This window comes from Globicephala melas, chromosome 5, assembly GCF_963455315.2.
Source record: "Globicephala melas chromosome 5, mGloMel1.2, whole genome shotgun sequence".
Taxonomy (NCBI): Eukaryota; Metazoa; Chordata; class Mammalia; order Artiodactyla; family Delphinidae; genus Globicephala; species Globicephala melas.
This window is the reverse complement of record NC_083318.1, coordinates 119,836,103-119,852,982: the sequence shown is the minus strand read 5'-3', so window position 1 is coordinate 119,852,982 and position 16,880 is coordinate 119,836,103. Positions and strand designations below refer to the sequence as shown.

Below are 16,880 nucleotides of genomic sequence, written 5' to 3'. Positions count from 1 at the left end.
GAAATGAAGCACAGATATATGGCTATAACATGGAAGAACTTCAAAAACATTATGCTTGGTGAAAGAAGCCACATACCAAAGATCACATATTATATGATTCCAGTTATATGAAATGTTGAGACAAGTAAAATCTATAGAAACAGAAAGCAAATTAATGTTTGCCTGGGACTGAAAGTGAGAAAGGAGAGTGATTACAAATGGGCAAGAGGGGGGACTTCCCTGGTGGCGCAGTGGTTAAGAATCCGCCTGCCAATGCAGGGGACACAGGCTCGAACCCTGGTCCGGGAAGATCCCACATGCCGCAGAGCAACTAAGCCCGTGCGCCACAACTACTGAGCCTGTGCACCACAACTACAGATCCTGTGTGCCACAACTAATAAAGCCCATCTGCCTAGAGCCCGTGCTCCGCAACAAGAGAAGCCACCGCAATGAGAAGCCTGTGCACTGCAATGAAGAGTAGCCCCCGCTCGCCGTAACTAGAGAAAGCCCGTGCGCAGCAATGAAGACCCACGGCAGCCAAAAATTTAAACATTAATAAATAAATAAATAAATTTATTTTTAAAAAATGGGCAAGAGGGATCTTTTTGGAGTGTCAGAAGTGTTCGAAAGTTGTATTATGGTGATGGTCGCATGACTCAATAAATATACTAAAAATCACTTGATTGTACACTTAAAACAAGTGAATTTTATGGCATGTCAATTATATCTCAGTAGAGCTGCTTAAAAATAATCTACTAAGGTACACAATATAATATGAACAGATCTTAAGTGTACAACTCAGTGAATTTTAACATATGTATACACCCATGTAACCAGTACCCAGATCAAGATACAAAACTTTTTTAGCAGGCCAGAGCTTCCTTGTACCCTTTCCTAATCAGAATGCACCACCTTCCTCCACAAGAGTGGTTACCATTAACTTGTTCTATATCATCTGGATTCATTTTGTCTATAGTGAAACTACAATGTTTCTTTTGCTCAACATAATGTCTACAATATTCTTCAAGGCTGAAGCTGATAGCAGTGGTTCATTCTTTTTTATTGTTGTGGAGTATTCCATTGTATAAATATTCCACAATTTGTTTGTAAATTCTTCTGTTAAAGAACATTTAGGTTGTTACCAGTTTGGGGCTATTATGAGTAAAGCTGCAATGAACATTATTTTAGATGTCTGTTGGCAGACGTATGCACTCCTTTTTCTTGGGTACCTAGCTAAGAGTAGAAATGCTGATTCATGAAGAAAGCAAATGTTTAACTTGGGTAGAAACTGCCATAAGATTTTCCAAACTGTTTAAACAAATTTCCACTCCTACTAACAATGTCTAAAAGTCCCAGCTGTCCCACCTCCTCACCAATAGTTGGTATTGTCAATCTTTCTAATTTTAGCCATTCTGCTAAAATTACATTGTGTACATAGTGTGTAGGAGTATCCTGGCATGGCTAATTTGCATTTCCTGGATTAAGAATGAAATTGAGCATATTTGCATATACTTCCTGACCATCTGGTTATCTTCTCTGATGAAGTGCCTGTTCAAGGTTTTTGTCCATTTTTTAACAGGTTATCTGTCTTTTTTCTTATTGCTTTATAGAAGTTCTTTATTCTAAATACAAATCTTTTGTCAGACATATGTACTACAAATACTGTTCCCCAATCTGTGGCTTGCATTTTCTCTCTCTTAATGGTGCCTTTGATATACAAAAGTCCATAATTTTAATGAAGTCCTATTTATCATTATTTTCTTTCATAGTCTGTATTTTTTATGTTCTGTTTAAGAAATCATCTGTGTATGCCAAGGTCATGAAGCTATTCTCCTATGTTTTCTCCTAGAAACTTTATTGTATTACCTTTCCCAATTGAGTGTGTGATCACTAATCAAATTAATTTTTGTATATGGAGTCACAGTTCATTTATTTCCCATAAAGATACCCACTTGATATAGTACTGTTTATTGATAAGACTATCTTTTCCCACAGGATTGCAGTGGCATTGTGACCATAAATCAGGTGACTATATCATACATGAGTCTGTTTCTGGACTCCATTGTGTTCCATTGTCCCATTTTTTCCTTGGCAAATGCTACTGACTTAATTACTGAACCTTGATAGTAATCTTGAGCTAGGGAAGATTTTAATGCACAATTTGTTGTAGAACTTTGTGAGCTGTCCTTGTAAGAGAGACAAATGCCAAAAATTAACTATTTCAAGTCCTATATGTCATCAAATACCCATTCTGAAGCAGATAATTTTTTTTAATCAGCAAAATGAAAACCTGAATATTTTTCACCACAAAAGGCTTATAAAATCTACAGGATCTCTTTATGTTAACTGCAGGTAGCTGTTGAAGCCCAGAATAAAAATGGCTTACCTGAGTAAGATAAATAGTGTCTTTGAACTTGCGTAATTGATCTGCACTTTGGGGGAGTTTGAAATGAAGCTCAGCCTGGTGAAGCATTTTATAGTTACCATCTGTGAAATGTTGTCTATGATGTGCAAATTTGCTTTCATAAGACCAGTCCTCTTTAGATGAAACCTTTCAAGTAAAGAATAAGAGGTTCAGATTGGGAAGTTAGGAGTGAAACTACTTTTCTCCATACTCCTGACAAACTTGAAAAGTACTACACACTGGAAAAGAGCTCGACGTTTGTTGTGACTCTAATTTCACACGTTTTTGCCATCATACTTGTTATTAGTGAAAGACTAGCCTTATTCAAACCTAGAAAGTTACATTTTGGTATTGCCATCAAAAGTCTTGTCTCATCAAAACATTTTTCTTGGGGCTTCCCTGGTGGCGCAGTGGTTAAGAATCCACCTGCCAATGCAGGGCACACAGGTTCGAGCCCTGGTCCGGGAAGATCCCACATGCTGTGGAACAACTAAGCCCATGCACCACAACTACTGAGCCTGCGCTCTAGAGCCTGCGAGCCACAACTATTGAAGCCCACGTGCCTAGAGCCTGTGCTCCGCAACAAGAGACGCCACTGCAATGGGAAGCCTGCGCACCGAAATGAAGAGGAATTCCCCCTCACCGCAACTAGAGAAAGCCCGTGCACAGTGAGGATCCAACGCAGCCAAATATAAATAAATAATTTTTTTTAAAAAAACCATTTTTCTTGTTTTTTTAAATATTTGTTATGTGCATTTTAAAAGGTCATTTTATCGAAGTAAATAAACTGTCAAAACTGAATAATGAACTGAAATCAACATTCTTTTAAAACTGTCAGTTCTTTAACAGTAATAAAATATCACTAGTAAAATGGTAAATGCTTAGCACTTGCTCATTTGCTTCTCAGTGATTACTAAATATATTTGATATATACACATATATATACATATACATATATATACATATATATGTATATATATACATATATACATATATAGTAGTGTACCTTCTACAGGAGGAAAAAAAAGCAATAATTCTGGCTTCTAGGCCCTATGATTTAATGAACTGTTAGCATTTGACAAAGATATAAGACAATTGCTGGCTACATCTGAAAATATCAGAGTTTTAAGCCAAGTTACACAGACACTTTGAAAAAACATATTCCACTCCACCCTCAAAAAACCATGAAAATTAGGAAGCTTAATAATCCCTGTTCATAAAATATGACTTAGAATTCTCAGTAATCATGCAATGCACAGACCAATCACCTTAAAAGGAAAAAGTTATTCTTTAGGAATTGATTTATACCAAAATATAAGCAACATACATTAGCCATATTTAATGTGGTAGTTTTTCCAAATTGTATTTAGTTTTCGAAAATGTTACCACCAGACAGTTTAGAGAACACCAATTACTTCTATTATTTATTTGAAACAGAGGTGTAGTATTTACAGTCATCTTGTACACATTTGAGATGCGCAAACCTTTAGCAATAGTCTTCCCTTCTTTCCACGCTTCTTCCTTTTCAAAATCTGAAACACATCTCCTGGCCAGTCAGCCCTGTGGCTGCTAATAATTTGAATGTATCCCATAATCATAAAGCTGATCTGTTATGTGGGAAGCTTTCTACCTTCTGATAGCTATGGTTTGAAATTCTTGTAAATTTCAGCTATAACAATGTTACCAGAGGAATTAAAAAGTGTCAGATAATGGGGCTTGCCTGGTGGCGCAGTGGTTGAGAGTCCGCCTGCCGATGCAGGGAACATGGGTTCATGCCCCCGGGCCAGGAAGATCCCACATGCTGCAGAGCGGCTAGGCCTGTGAGCCATGGCTGCTGAGCCTGCGCGTCCGGAGCCTGTTGCTCCGCAACGGGAGAGGCCACAACAGTGAGAGGCCCATGTACAGCAAAAAAAAGAAAGTGTCAGATAAGGCTCTAATTGCTTTAAGAATATTAACTCATTTAATCATCATAACAACCCCATGAGTGGGTACTATTATCACCCTATTTTACAGATGAGAAAACCAGGCACAGAAAGGTTAAGTAATTTGCCCAAGATCCAAAGCTAATTAGTGCAGTCTAGCTTCGTATAAACCATGTGACTAGCATTGCCTATATTAATAGTAACAATAGCTTACATTTTATGGGCTCATCACTACGTGTCAAGAACTGTGCTAAGTGTTTCAATGTATTAATTAACTTAATGTTTACACACCATCACATGCACACATGCATACCTGCATGTGCACACATGTACACAAATACTCCTTGAAGTATCTACTACTATTAACCCCAATTTACAGATGAGAACACTGAAATTCAAAAAGAATGAATAATCTTTTCAAGGCAGTATAGCTAGTGTGTGGAAGTTCTAGTATTCAAATCCTGATCTGTTCATTCCAAAACCCAATCTTTCTATTGCTGTATATTGATGATCACCTGTTGAAAATATGATTATTTTACGAAGAAGTAATGTATCCCAACCAGAGAAAGACATTTTAATATATTTGCTGAATGCATGAAAAAAAAAATGAAGATTTTACGTAAAGGTTTTCTTTTCCCAACACCTACTCAAATTCTCCACTAAGCAATGTAGTTCGAAAAGAGGCAACAATCAAATCAAGGGTTCATAATAAACAGGACTTATCTTTATCTTTCCCTATTTTAAAATATAGTGTTTAGTATCTTTGAATGTCATCAGGCATTTCACAAAAACATGGGAATTCCATTATTTTCGAGAGGTGAATAGAAATGCTTATAGATTTTTTTAAAAAAGGTTTAGCAATTCCTAACACTCATCTTCCTGAAATGTAGTGAAAAGAAAATAGATCAATTCTGGAGTCAGACAATAAGCCTGAATACAGATATGCTACTTACAATCTAGGGACATTGACTGAACTCTCACTATATATATATCAATATATATTGATTTCCCTCTGGGCCTCAGGGCTGGATTATTGTTAAATGATGTACCTGGTACAGAAATCTGCTCAGTAAATATTTTTGCTTCTTTCATTCCTTCTTTTCCATTCTCAGCACTTGTTCCTACCTGAGTCAGGATACTGAACTGCATCTTCTTTCACTTTGAAACAACAGTGTTCCCAAAAGATTGGGTCCACAATATGGGAGTAATAAAAAAACAAGGGGTAGAACTAAGGTTATGGCATTACTTATTAAAGTTAAAAATACAATATGACTTCCATGTAGAAGTACAGTTGTGTTCAGGTGGTGAGATTGAGGAAGATTTTTAAATTCTCTTAAAACTTTTTTTGTGGTTACTTCACACAAGTGATGCAGAAGGGGGAAAACTACACGATTATTTCAATAGATGAAGAAAAAGCGTTTGACAAAAATCCAACACCCTTTTATGATACAAGCAGGCAACAAACTAGGAATAAAAGGGCATCTATGAAAAACCTACAGTTAATATCATACTAAATGATTAAAAGGCTTTTTCCCTAAAAACAGGAATCTCCCTGAGAAAAGGAGTGAGAAAAGGTTATCTGTTCTCACCAGTTCTATACTGTACTGGAGGTTCTAACCAGGGCAATTAGGCAAGAAAAGTAAACAAAAGGCATCTAGATTGGAAAGGAAAAAGTAAAGTTACCTCTATCTGCAGATGACATGCTCTTATATATAAAGAATTCACACACACATACCCCAAAAAACAAAAAACCATTAGAGCTAATAAATGAGTTCTACAAGGTTGCAGAATATAAGTTCAACATACAAAAATCAATTGTATATTTAGACACTACAATAAACAATCTGAAAATAAAATTAAGAAAATAATTCCATTTACAATAGCACCAAAAAATACTTAGGAATAAATTTAACCAAAGAAGTATATGACTTATACACTGAAAACTACAAAATAGTATGAAAGAAATTAAAGATGACATCACATGTTCATGAATCAGAAGACTTAATATTGTTAAGATGGCAATTCTTTGCAAACTGATCTACAGATTCAACACAATCCCCATCAAAATCCCAGCTGACTTTTTTTTTTCCAGCTGACTTTTTTACAGAAACTAGCAAGGTGATCCTAAAATTCATATGGAAATGCAAGGCACCCAAAACAGTCAAAACAATCTTGGAGAAAATATTTGCAAATGAAGCAACTGACAAAGGATTAATCTCCAAAATTTATAAGCAGCTCATGCAGCTTAATAACAAAAGAACAAACAACCCAATCCAAAAATGGGCAGAAGACCTAAATAGACATTTCTCCAAAGAAGATATACAGAGTGCCAACAAACACATGAAAGAATGCTCAACATCACTAATCATTAGAGAAATGCAAATCAAAACTACAATGAGATATCATCTCACACCAGTCAGAATGGCCATCATCAAAAAATCTAGAAACAATAAATGCTGGAGAGGGTGTGGAGAAAAGGGAACCCTCTTACACTGTTGGTGGGAATGTAAATTGATACAGCCACTGTGGAGAACAGTATGGAGGTTCCTTAAAAAGCTACAAATAGAACTACCATATGACCCAGCAATCCCACTACTGGGCATATACCCTGAGAAAACCATAATTCAAAAAGAGTCATGTACCAAAATGTTCATTGCAGCTCTATTTACAATAGCCCAGAGATGGAAACAACCCAAGTGTCCATCATCGGATGAATGGATAAAGAAGATGTGGCACATATATACAATGGAGTATTACTCAGCCATAAAAAGAGACGAAATTGAGCTATTTGTAATGAGGTGGATAGACCTAGAGTCTGTCATACAGAGTGAAGTAAGTCAGAAAGAGAGAGACAAATACCGTATGCTAACACATATATATGGAATTTAAGAAAAAAAAAATGTCATGAAAAACCTAGGGGTGAAACAGGAATAAAGACACAGACTTACTAGAGAATGGACTTGAGGCTATGGGGAGGGGGAAGGGTAAATGGTGACAAAGCAATAAAGAGGCATGGACATGTATACACTACCAAACGTAATGTAGATAGCTAGTGGGAAGCAGCCGCATAGCACAGGGAGATCAGCTCGGTGCTGTGTGACCGCCTGGAGGGGTGGGATAGGGAGGGTGGGAGGGAGGGTGACGCAAGCGGGAAGAGATATGGGAACATATGTATATATAAAACTGATTCATTTTGTTGTGAAGCTGAAACTAACATACCATTGTAAAGCAATTATGCTCCAATAAAGATGTTTAAAAAAATAAAAATAAAAAAAAAAAAAAAAAAAAAAAAAAAAAAAAAAAAAAAAAAAAAAAAAAAACAATCTTGAAAAGAGGAACAAGGTTGGAGAACTGACACATCCAGCTTTCAAAACTTACTACAACAGTATAATAATGATGACAGTGGATACTAATATAAAATAGACATACACAATGGAACAGAACTGAGAATCCAGAAATAAACATTAACATTTATGGTCAATTGATTTTTGACAAAAGGGTCAAGAGAATTCAATTAGGGAAAGAATAATGTTTTCAGAAATGGTGTTGGGACAATTGGCTGTCCAAAACTGGACATCTACCTCACACCATACAAAATAATTAACTCAAAATAGACCATGTAAGAGCTAAAACTAAAAGACAGCACAGGAGTAAATGTTTGTGATCTTAAGTTAGGCAATGGCTTCTTAGACACAACACCAAAGCACAAGCAATAAAAGAGAAGATTGATAAGTAGGGCTTCAAAATTTTAAATTTTGTGCTTTTGGGACTTCCCTGGTGGCACAGCAGTTAAGACTCCATGCTCTCAATGCAGGGGGCCCAGGTTTGATCCCTGGTCGGGAAACTAGATCCCACATGCATGCCACAACTAAGAGTTTGCATGCCACAAATAAGGAGCCCACGTGCCACACCAAGGAGTCCGCCTGCCGCAACTAAGGAGCCCACATGCCGCAACTAAGACCCGACGCAACCAAATAAATAAATAAATATTTTAAAATAAATAAAATTTTGTGCTTTAAATGACACTATCGAGTAAGTAAAAAGACAAGCCACTAATAGGGAGAAAATGTTTGCAAATCATATCGCTATTTAAAAAAATACCATCTATATCATGGACATATAGATGGTATGTTTTTTGTAAGCTCTTACAATAAACTCTTACAACCCGATAATAAAAAGACAATCCAATTAAAAAGTAGGCAAAGGATTTTCGCCTACTTTTTATTTCTCCAGATATTTCTCCAAGGAAGATACATAAAGAGCCAACAAACACATAAAAAGATGTTCAACATGATCGGCCATCAAATAAATACAAATTTCCTGTAAACGTAAATTTCCAGGGAAATGTTAAAAAAAAAGACAAAAATGGGGAATAACAAGTGTTGACGAGGATGTGGAGAAATTGAAACCCTCGTGCATTGCTGGTGGGAATGTAAAATGGTGCAGCCACTATGGAAAACAGTTTGGCAATTCCTTGGAATATTAAATATTAAACATAGAGTTACCATACGACCCAGCAATTGCACTCCTAGGTATATACTTAATAGAATGGAAAACATATGTTCACACAAAAACAGGTACACAAATGTTAACAGCAGCATTATTCATAAGAGCCAAAAATGGGGAATAACACAAATGTATATCCACTGAAGAACGCATGAACAAAATGTGCTTTATCCATTCAATGGAATATTATTCAGCAATATAAAAGAAAGACATACTAGTTCATGATACAACATGGATGACTTTTGAGAACTTTATGCTGGGTGAAAGAAGCCATTCTCAAAAGATCACATATGTTATGATCCCAATTATAAGAAATGTACAGGACAGGCAAAAATACAGACACACAGAGCAGATTAGTGGTGCCTAGATCTGGGATGGGAGGGACAGAGAGAGCGGGGAGTGACTGCTAATACAGAGGGTACAGTTTCTTTGAGGTGATGTAAATATTCTAAAATTAGATCATGGTGATGGCTGCACAACTCTGTGAATATACTGAAAACCATTAAACTGTACACATTACATGAGTACATTGTATGGCCAGTGAGTTATGTCTCAATAAAGCTGTTAAAAAAAAAAACACACAAGTCTGAAACAATCCATCTACAAAACGGAATCTTTAGGAATAGAGAAAGTGAAGTGTCACACTGAAAATCAAATACACCAACATGAAGAAAACGGAAGAGGAGGAAGAAGGGGGAGAAAATAACACGATAACACGATAACATCAGACAAAGGTTTATTTATCACATTCATTTCTCTTATTGTAGCAAACTATCCAGTTCTGAATATCTGTAAGTAATAAAACAGTTGCAGGACACATAGAAAGTAGTAAGTGAGAGTAATTTTCACATGTGATAATAACTCAGCCTTCAGTGATCACCGGCTTCCATTTAATTTTTGAATACTCTTGACGGAACATAATTAAAAGCAATATAGAAAAGTTATAATCCCCCAAATGATGACTACAAGAGTTTAGTACCCCAAAGGTTAAGGATAAAAAGTTCTTTTGTTTTTTTTGGTACGCGGGCCTCTCACTGTTGTGGCCTCTCCCGTTGCGGAGCACAGGCTCCGGACGCGCAGGCTCAGCGGCCATGGCTCACGGGCCCAGCCGCTCCGCGGCACGTGGGATCTTCCCGGACCGGGGCACGAACCCGTGTCCCCTGCATCGGTAGGCGGACTCTCGACCACTGCGCCACCAGGGAAGCCCTAAAAAGTTCTTTTCTATTACTTCTTCCTACACTTCCATTTAAATAAGAAGTAGGTTTCATTTGACTTTCTGAACCACTGTTAAGGAAGTGACATACACCCATGGCCTACCATTCTGAATCACTGGGAAATCAAAGATGGCTTACCTTCTCTAATGTACTGAAGGAAGGCCAGGACTGATATCCATATTCAGATACAAATCGAGCTTTGGGGAAAATTTTCCAATTCCAGCAATCACCAACATAGTCATAAAAATGTACGTCACCATAATTCGGGTCATATGGGTTTTTAGAGAGCCAGCCTTCTGCAGTGGATTTAGCCCCATTTGTAGGACTGGATGTGATAAAAGGACGAGTCTGGTCTCCCTGAGTTCAGAAATAAAATGGTTTAAAAGGTAAGTTTTTCACCCAGTACAGATCACTTACTTCTTTAAAAGTACTATCAAGTTCCAGAAATGCCAAGTAGCTGATAGAAAAATAACAGAGCCACTTACCTTCTTCTGCATTTGACAACCACCAGCAGCCTTCTGCTCTTTGCCAATCCTTCATAGCCTTTCATAATGAACTGTAGCTTATTCCTCACAGCAGCTGTTCCTAATTTTTTCAATCATGTCTTAACCTATACTTGACCTTCTACCATCGTGGGTAGTATACTGTCTGGTGCTGAATTTCTCAACCTTGGCACTAGTGACATTTGGGGCCTGATAACTTTTGGTTTTGTGTGTGTATGATGGGAGTGGGGGAGGTCCTATACATTCTAAGATATTGAGCAGCATACCTGGCTTCTACCTACTAGATGCCAGTAATACCTACCCACCTGCCACGCCACCCCACAAAAAAAAGTCTACAGACATTGCCAAATGTCCCCTTGTACCTTGGGAACAAAATCACTTCCACCTGAGAAACAAAGGTCTAATGGTTTAGAATGGGCTATGGAGTCAGAGGGACATGAGTTTGAATCTCAAATTAGAACCTTATTGTTTTGGGACAGGTCTAAGCCTCAGTAGTCTTATCTGTAAAATGGAGATAATAATGGTACCTCCTTCATTGGGCTATTGTAAATGGTAAAAAAAAAAAAAAAATGTGTGGAAGAGATGGCTAAGTGTCCATCAAAATTCATGTTCCCATTTCTGTCCCTAGAAAGTGGTTTGCTAACTATTTGCATCTCTGTGCAGCCACATTCTCATCCTCTTCCCCAGTCTGCAGGCAAAGGCCTAAGAGATGGTGGAGCTGGAAGATGGAAGGAGCCTGGGTCTCTAAAAGGAGGAGAGCTGCCTGCCCATCAGGAGCAGCCATTGTGTAGTGTTACTGAGTAAGAAAGAAACTTTTACTATGTAAACCACTGAAACTCTGTGGTTTCTTTGTTACAGTAGCCAATATATAATTACTTAATCTAGTGTCTAGCACACAGGGAGAACTCAAAATGTTTTCATTATTATTATCTCAATTAATGAACTTACTTCCTATTTCAGTGACAAGAACCATTCATTTAGCAAGTATCTGTCAAGTGTTTATTGTGGGTCAGGTTTTTCAGCACCGCTGAGAGAGACAGAGGGAGAGATACAGAATCTATGGCATCAACCAGTATTAACGCATCAAATCTCTTTTGAGCATTTACTATGCACCAGGCATACAGTTTCTTCTATACACTGGAGGTTCAGCAGGGAACAAGACAGACATGCCGACTGACCTCTTAAAAGAGTAGACTGAAATCTAGTGGTGGAAGCAGATGCTGAGCAAGTAATTGTAAGTGTGATGAATGTTTTAAAGGATAAGTACGGGGCTCTTTGGAAATACAAAACATGTAGAAGGCCAATAAGGTCTCTCTGAGAAACAGATTTTCAGAAAATAATTTTCTCAGCTTTTCCCCATTAGGTCACACTTTTTCTTGGTATAACCACCCATTTTTTTCTCTTCTCATTCCTTTTCTGTCATAGGGGGGAAAAAACCTTATTCTTTTCCTTTGCCAGAGTCTCTGTCTGTCCTCTGGTCATCTTTCGATTTCACTTTAAAATTAAAGCCAATAAATTATCCTCCACTCTTAGAAATCTCTCCACTGTCCTTTTCCCTTAGCTTAAGGGCTCCCCGCATCCTAATTTTAAAAAAGTCCCTCGAACCCTTGGAGCCCATCAGGTTTCTTTACCACCCATTCCTTCCTCAGCCCCTAACACTCAATTCCTGATCATTCCACTCCACTAAAATTGTTTTTGGTTTTGTTTTTTCATAAACTACCCATGGACTTCTACTTCCCAAATAAAGCAAGAATCCCCACACTCTTCCCTCTCTGGTGAGCAATAAATGACCTGTTTACCACCCACAATTTCTGAAGTTCTCCCCACCCGTGACTGCTTGTTCACTACTCTTTCACATTCTGGTTTCTCCAAACCTTTCTGATAATTCCTTCTCCAGCTCCCCTCTCCATTCTTAGATGGACGTCACTCTCTTCAGCCTCTCCTGTTCCATACCTTCTCCCAAGGCTGTCCCTCTCACCAATGTTCTGATTACTCCCAGACTGCTTCACCTTCACATTTCTATCTCCAATAACCAGCTCCACATTTCTACCTGGCTTGTCCTGCCCACATCTCAAATCCAATCTTTCAAAGCAGAATTCCTTATTGACTTATCCCAAACTTATGTGACTATGCTTCGTACCTTCATTAAAGGTACCCAAGTAGGAATCATCTTCAATTTCTCCCTCTGTCTCTCTCACCTCCCACACTCAGTTGCTCTGAATCAAATTTTTTTCCATCACCTCATTTCAAGCCCCACTACCTATGACCTATATGACCTTGAGCAATTAATCTTTCTAACCCTCCCATGTCTTCATCTCTAAAATAAAGATTATATTTCTCACATGCCAGGGTGCTTGTAAAAATTAAGTAAATCCTACAAAGCACCTATATCATTAATATGTTAGTATATTATAATAATCATATTAGTTAATACAATAATTAGTCTACCAATGCCTGGCATATAATATTCCTAATAACTTGGAATTTTTGGTTATTATATCTGTTTTCCTTGCCTAGAATCTCTCATCTCCCTAATTCTTTGCAGGTAATAATACCAGCAAGAACATGGGTCAGATAAAATTCTTCCCCTCCCCCAAAATGTTCACTAGCTTCCCACTGTCTACTGAATGAAACCCAACTCCATAACATGATTCAAAGTCTTTTTAAGATTTGTTTCCAAACTGCCTTTTCTGTCTTTGACTCTCCACACCAATCCATGAGTCCCTTGCTTCAGGCACTGGGCACTGCTGCTGCTTCCTATATATATACTTGCTTTCACCTCTTTTCACCTTTACTGACATTGTTTTCATGGCCTAAAATACCTACAGAACAATCCTTTGCCTCAAATTCTATTCCGCCTTTAAGGCTTGAATGTCACCTTTTAATTAAAAGCCTTCCCAGATCCTTCCAGTTAAAATGAATGGCTCTTCCACATACTTGCCAACACTTTGGAACTACATTTTTCATAGCACTTCTTTCACTCTGCCCTGTAGAGCTGGTATTTCTTTCCACGTTACCTCCTGGGAGCAGACTATAAGCTCCGTGAGGATAACAGTTTCCCCATAGCATCAGGAATGAGGCTTTGCTCCTAGTAATACTCAAATTTTGGTTGAATTTTAAAATATTGAAAAACATGGTAAGATTATGGGTAATCAAATTTTAAACAATATTCTATTATAATGGCTTTGAAGTAGGAGAAGGCTGATCAACTGGCCTTAATCAATCAAGCTTGATTGGTTTCCCTCCATTATTCCAGATTCTTGAATAATTTGGTGAGTTGAGCCAGTCAGTAAAATTACTAATGAGTCTCTGCCTAAAAATGTCCACCCATGATGATGCACTATGATTCCTTTCCATTTTTGTATCATTTCCACTTGAGGCCTGATTTTTAGTCTCAAATCTCACAGATGATTTCTTCCTAGATCATGACCTTAAATGCTTATTTGGACAAAGAGATATGTAAGATAAACCAGGAGACTGACTATTTTTAGAAAGCATGAAGTGCAAAAGAAAACTGTTCATTTCATTTAGTGTGTGGATAGATCAATTTATGGTCCTTTTCCTTAAATGCCTTATGCTTTGATATAAATAAAAACAATATGATCATATAGCACTTAATCCTGTCCATCTTGAAAAAAACTGGCAAACATCAATTACTGCCCACAAAATCATTTTAAAAAACATAGATTCCCTTGGGAAATTCCCTGGCAGTCCAGTGGTTAAGACCCAGTGCTTCCACTGCTGTGGACCCCGGTTTGATCCCTCGTTGGGGAACTAAGATCCTGCAAGCTGCGTGATGCAGCAAAATAAATAAATAAAGCAGTTGTCCTTGTTCAAGATGGCAACGCAACATAATTATCTTAAAAAAAAAAAAGATAGTTTTTAAATTAATTAATTAAAATTTAAAAAAATAAAAAACATAGATCCTTTACAAGAAAGCCATCACATTTCCATTTCAAAGATGGATAAGAAGTGATATACAGAAACTAATTTTTTATAAGTTCAAAAATGTAGTGTTAAAATTAGAGATTAAAGTTTGAAAGTATCTGAAGACCTATCTTGTTGAGTGAAACCAACAAGGATGATAATGATGATTAGCATTAAGTAAAAGTCTACTATGTGCCAGAGTCTGTGTAATGCACCTTCCATCCTTTATCTCACTTAATGCAAATAACATCTCTCAAGAGCTGTTAACCCTTGGCAAAATGGAGGTTAAGTAATTTGCCCAAGATTATATACAGAGTAAGTGGCCCAGCCAGGATTTGGAGTCATGAGCTCTTAACCACTAAGCTATGAAACAAAAATCCTCAGATATTAAAATCCAGTTCCTAAATCAATCAGATATGAAAAACATAATACCAATACAGTGAGTAACCAGATTATAAGTGTTCTGTAAATATTAATTAAAGCTTATACCATCACATTTTGTGAATAAAAAAATTTTTCATGACACATGACTTAGCATAACAGATAAGCAAAAAATTTGAACCTATGTTTTTCATAAATTCTCACTGAAGTTTCCTCACATAAATGGAATAATGCCATCATCTGGGTACATTTGAGTGCCAAAATCACATACCATTCTTTTTAAAATATCTCTCTTCAAATTGCTTCAAGGATATACTTCAAATATTTAAAACATCTAATTACAGATACAAAATTATAAAGATAATTAGATTATTAAATCACATGTTAAACATTAAAGTTTCTAAAAAGTCAGATCTTTTGAAGCCATTACCACAAAAACAAACATGATGCTTCCTCTTCCTGCAAAAGAAATCCAGTTTATATTAAAATAAAGTATGTATTCATGTAGTAAATACAAGTATAATATGCCTATTAAACAAATAGTGGTGGAAAGAGAACTACCATAAAGGAAGGGCTCTAAGGTGAAGTTGGCAACAAGCTCTTTCCTAACCCTTTGCCTCTATATCACATGCCAAGATATTCATATATGATATATATCAAATTTTACTTTAGCATGTACAATTATAGAATTTTAGAAGTAGTATGTCACTCAGACTAAAACTGAAGGAATGGAAAAGGATATTCCATGCAACTGGAACCCCAAAGAAAGCTGGTGTAGCTAAACTTGTATCAGACAAATAGACTTTAAAATGAAGACTGTAGGGCTTCCCTGGTGGCGCGGTGGTTGAGAGTCCGCCTGCCGACGCAGGGGACACGGGTTCGTGCCCCGGTCTGGGAAGATCGCACGTGCCTCAGAGCGGCTGGGCCCATGAGCCATGGCCCATAGGAGACTGAACCAGACCTACCTGCTAGTGTTGGAGGGTCACCTGCAGAGGCAGGGGGTGGCTGTGGCTCACTACAGGGACAAGGACACTAGCAGCAGAAGTTCTAGGAAGTACTCCCTGGCGTGAGCCCTCCCGGAGTCCACCATTACCCCACTAAAGAGCCTGTAGGTGTCAGTGCTGGGTCGCCTCAGGTCAACCAACCAACAGGGAGGAAACCAGCCCCACCCATCAGCAGAAAAGCGGGTTAAAGTTTTACTGAACTCTGCCCACCAGGACAACACCCAACTCTATCTACCACCAGTCCCTCCCATCAGGAAGCTTGCACAAGCGTCTTAGATAGCCTCATCCACCAGAGGGCAGACAGCAGAAGCAAGAAGAACTACAGTTCTGCAGCCTGTGGAACATAAACCACATTCACAGAAAGACAGACAAGATGAAAAGGCAGAAGGCTATGTACCAGATAAAGGAACAAGATAAAACCCCAGAAAAACAACTAAATGAAGTGAAGATAGGCAACCTTGCAGAAAAAGAATTCAGAAAAATGATAGTGAAGATGATCCAGGACCTCAGAAAAAGAATGGAGGCAAAGATCGAGAAGATGCAAGAAATGTTTCACAAGGACTTTGAAGAATTAAAGAACAAACACCTAGAAGAACTAAAGGACAAAACAGAGATGAACAACACAATAACTGAAATGAAAAATATACTAGAAGGAATCAATAGCAGAATAACTGAGGCAGAAGAATGGATAAGTGACTTGGAAGACAGAACGGTGGAATTCACTGCTGTGGAAAAGAATAAAGACAAAAGAATGAAAAGAAATGAAGACAGCCTAAGAGACTTCTGGGACAACATTTAACACACCAACATTCACATTATAGGGGTTCCAGAAGAAGAAGAGAGACAGAAAAGGACCTGAGAAAATATTTGAAAAGATTATAGTTGAAAACTTCCCTAACGTGGGAAAGGAAATAGCCACCCAAGTCCAGGAAGCACAGAGAGTCCCAGCAGGATAAACCCAAGGAGAAACATGCCGAGACACATAGTAATCAAATTGACAAAAATTGAAGACAAAGAAAAATTATTGAAAGCAACAAGGG

General features: G+C 37.6%; 1 protein-coding gene across 49 annotated transcripts in view; it reads right to left on the bottom strand.

Annotated features, from left to right (window-relative positions):
• MANBA (mannosidase beta) overlaps window positions 1-16,880 on the bottom strand; it is a 589,447-nt gene that overhangs the window by 505,695 nt on the left and 66,872 nt on the right. For 48 of the 49 annotated variants that reach the window (XR_009564080.1, XR_009564069.1, XR_009564114.1 and 45 more), the window contains exons 12-13: window positions 10,164-10,382; window positions 2,366-2,530 (exon numbers count right to left, since the gene is read on the bottom strand). Coding sequence is in view for 1 of the 49 variants with exons in the window: in XM_030845116.2 (XP_030700976.2) it covers window positions 2,366-2,530; window positions 10,164-10,382 (384 nt within the window). In the remaining 48 variants the exon portion in view is untranslated. The remainder of the gene's footprint in view (window positions 1-2,365; window positions 2,531-10,163; window positions 10,383-16,880) is intronic. The other variant, XR_009564115.1, reaches the window with a different exon arrangement.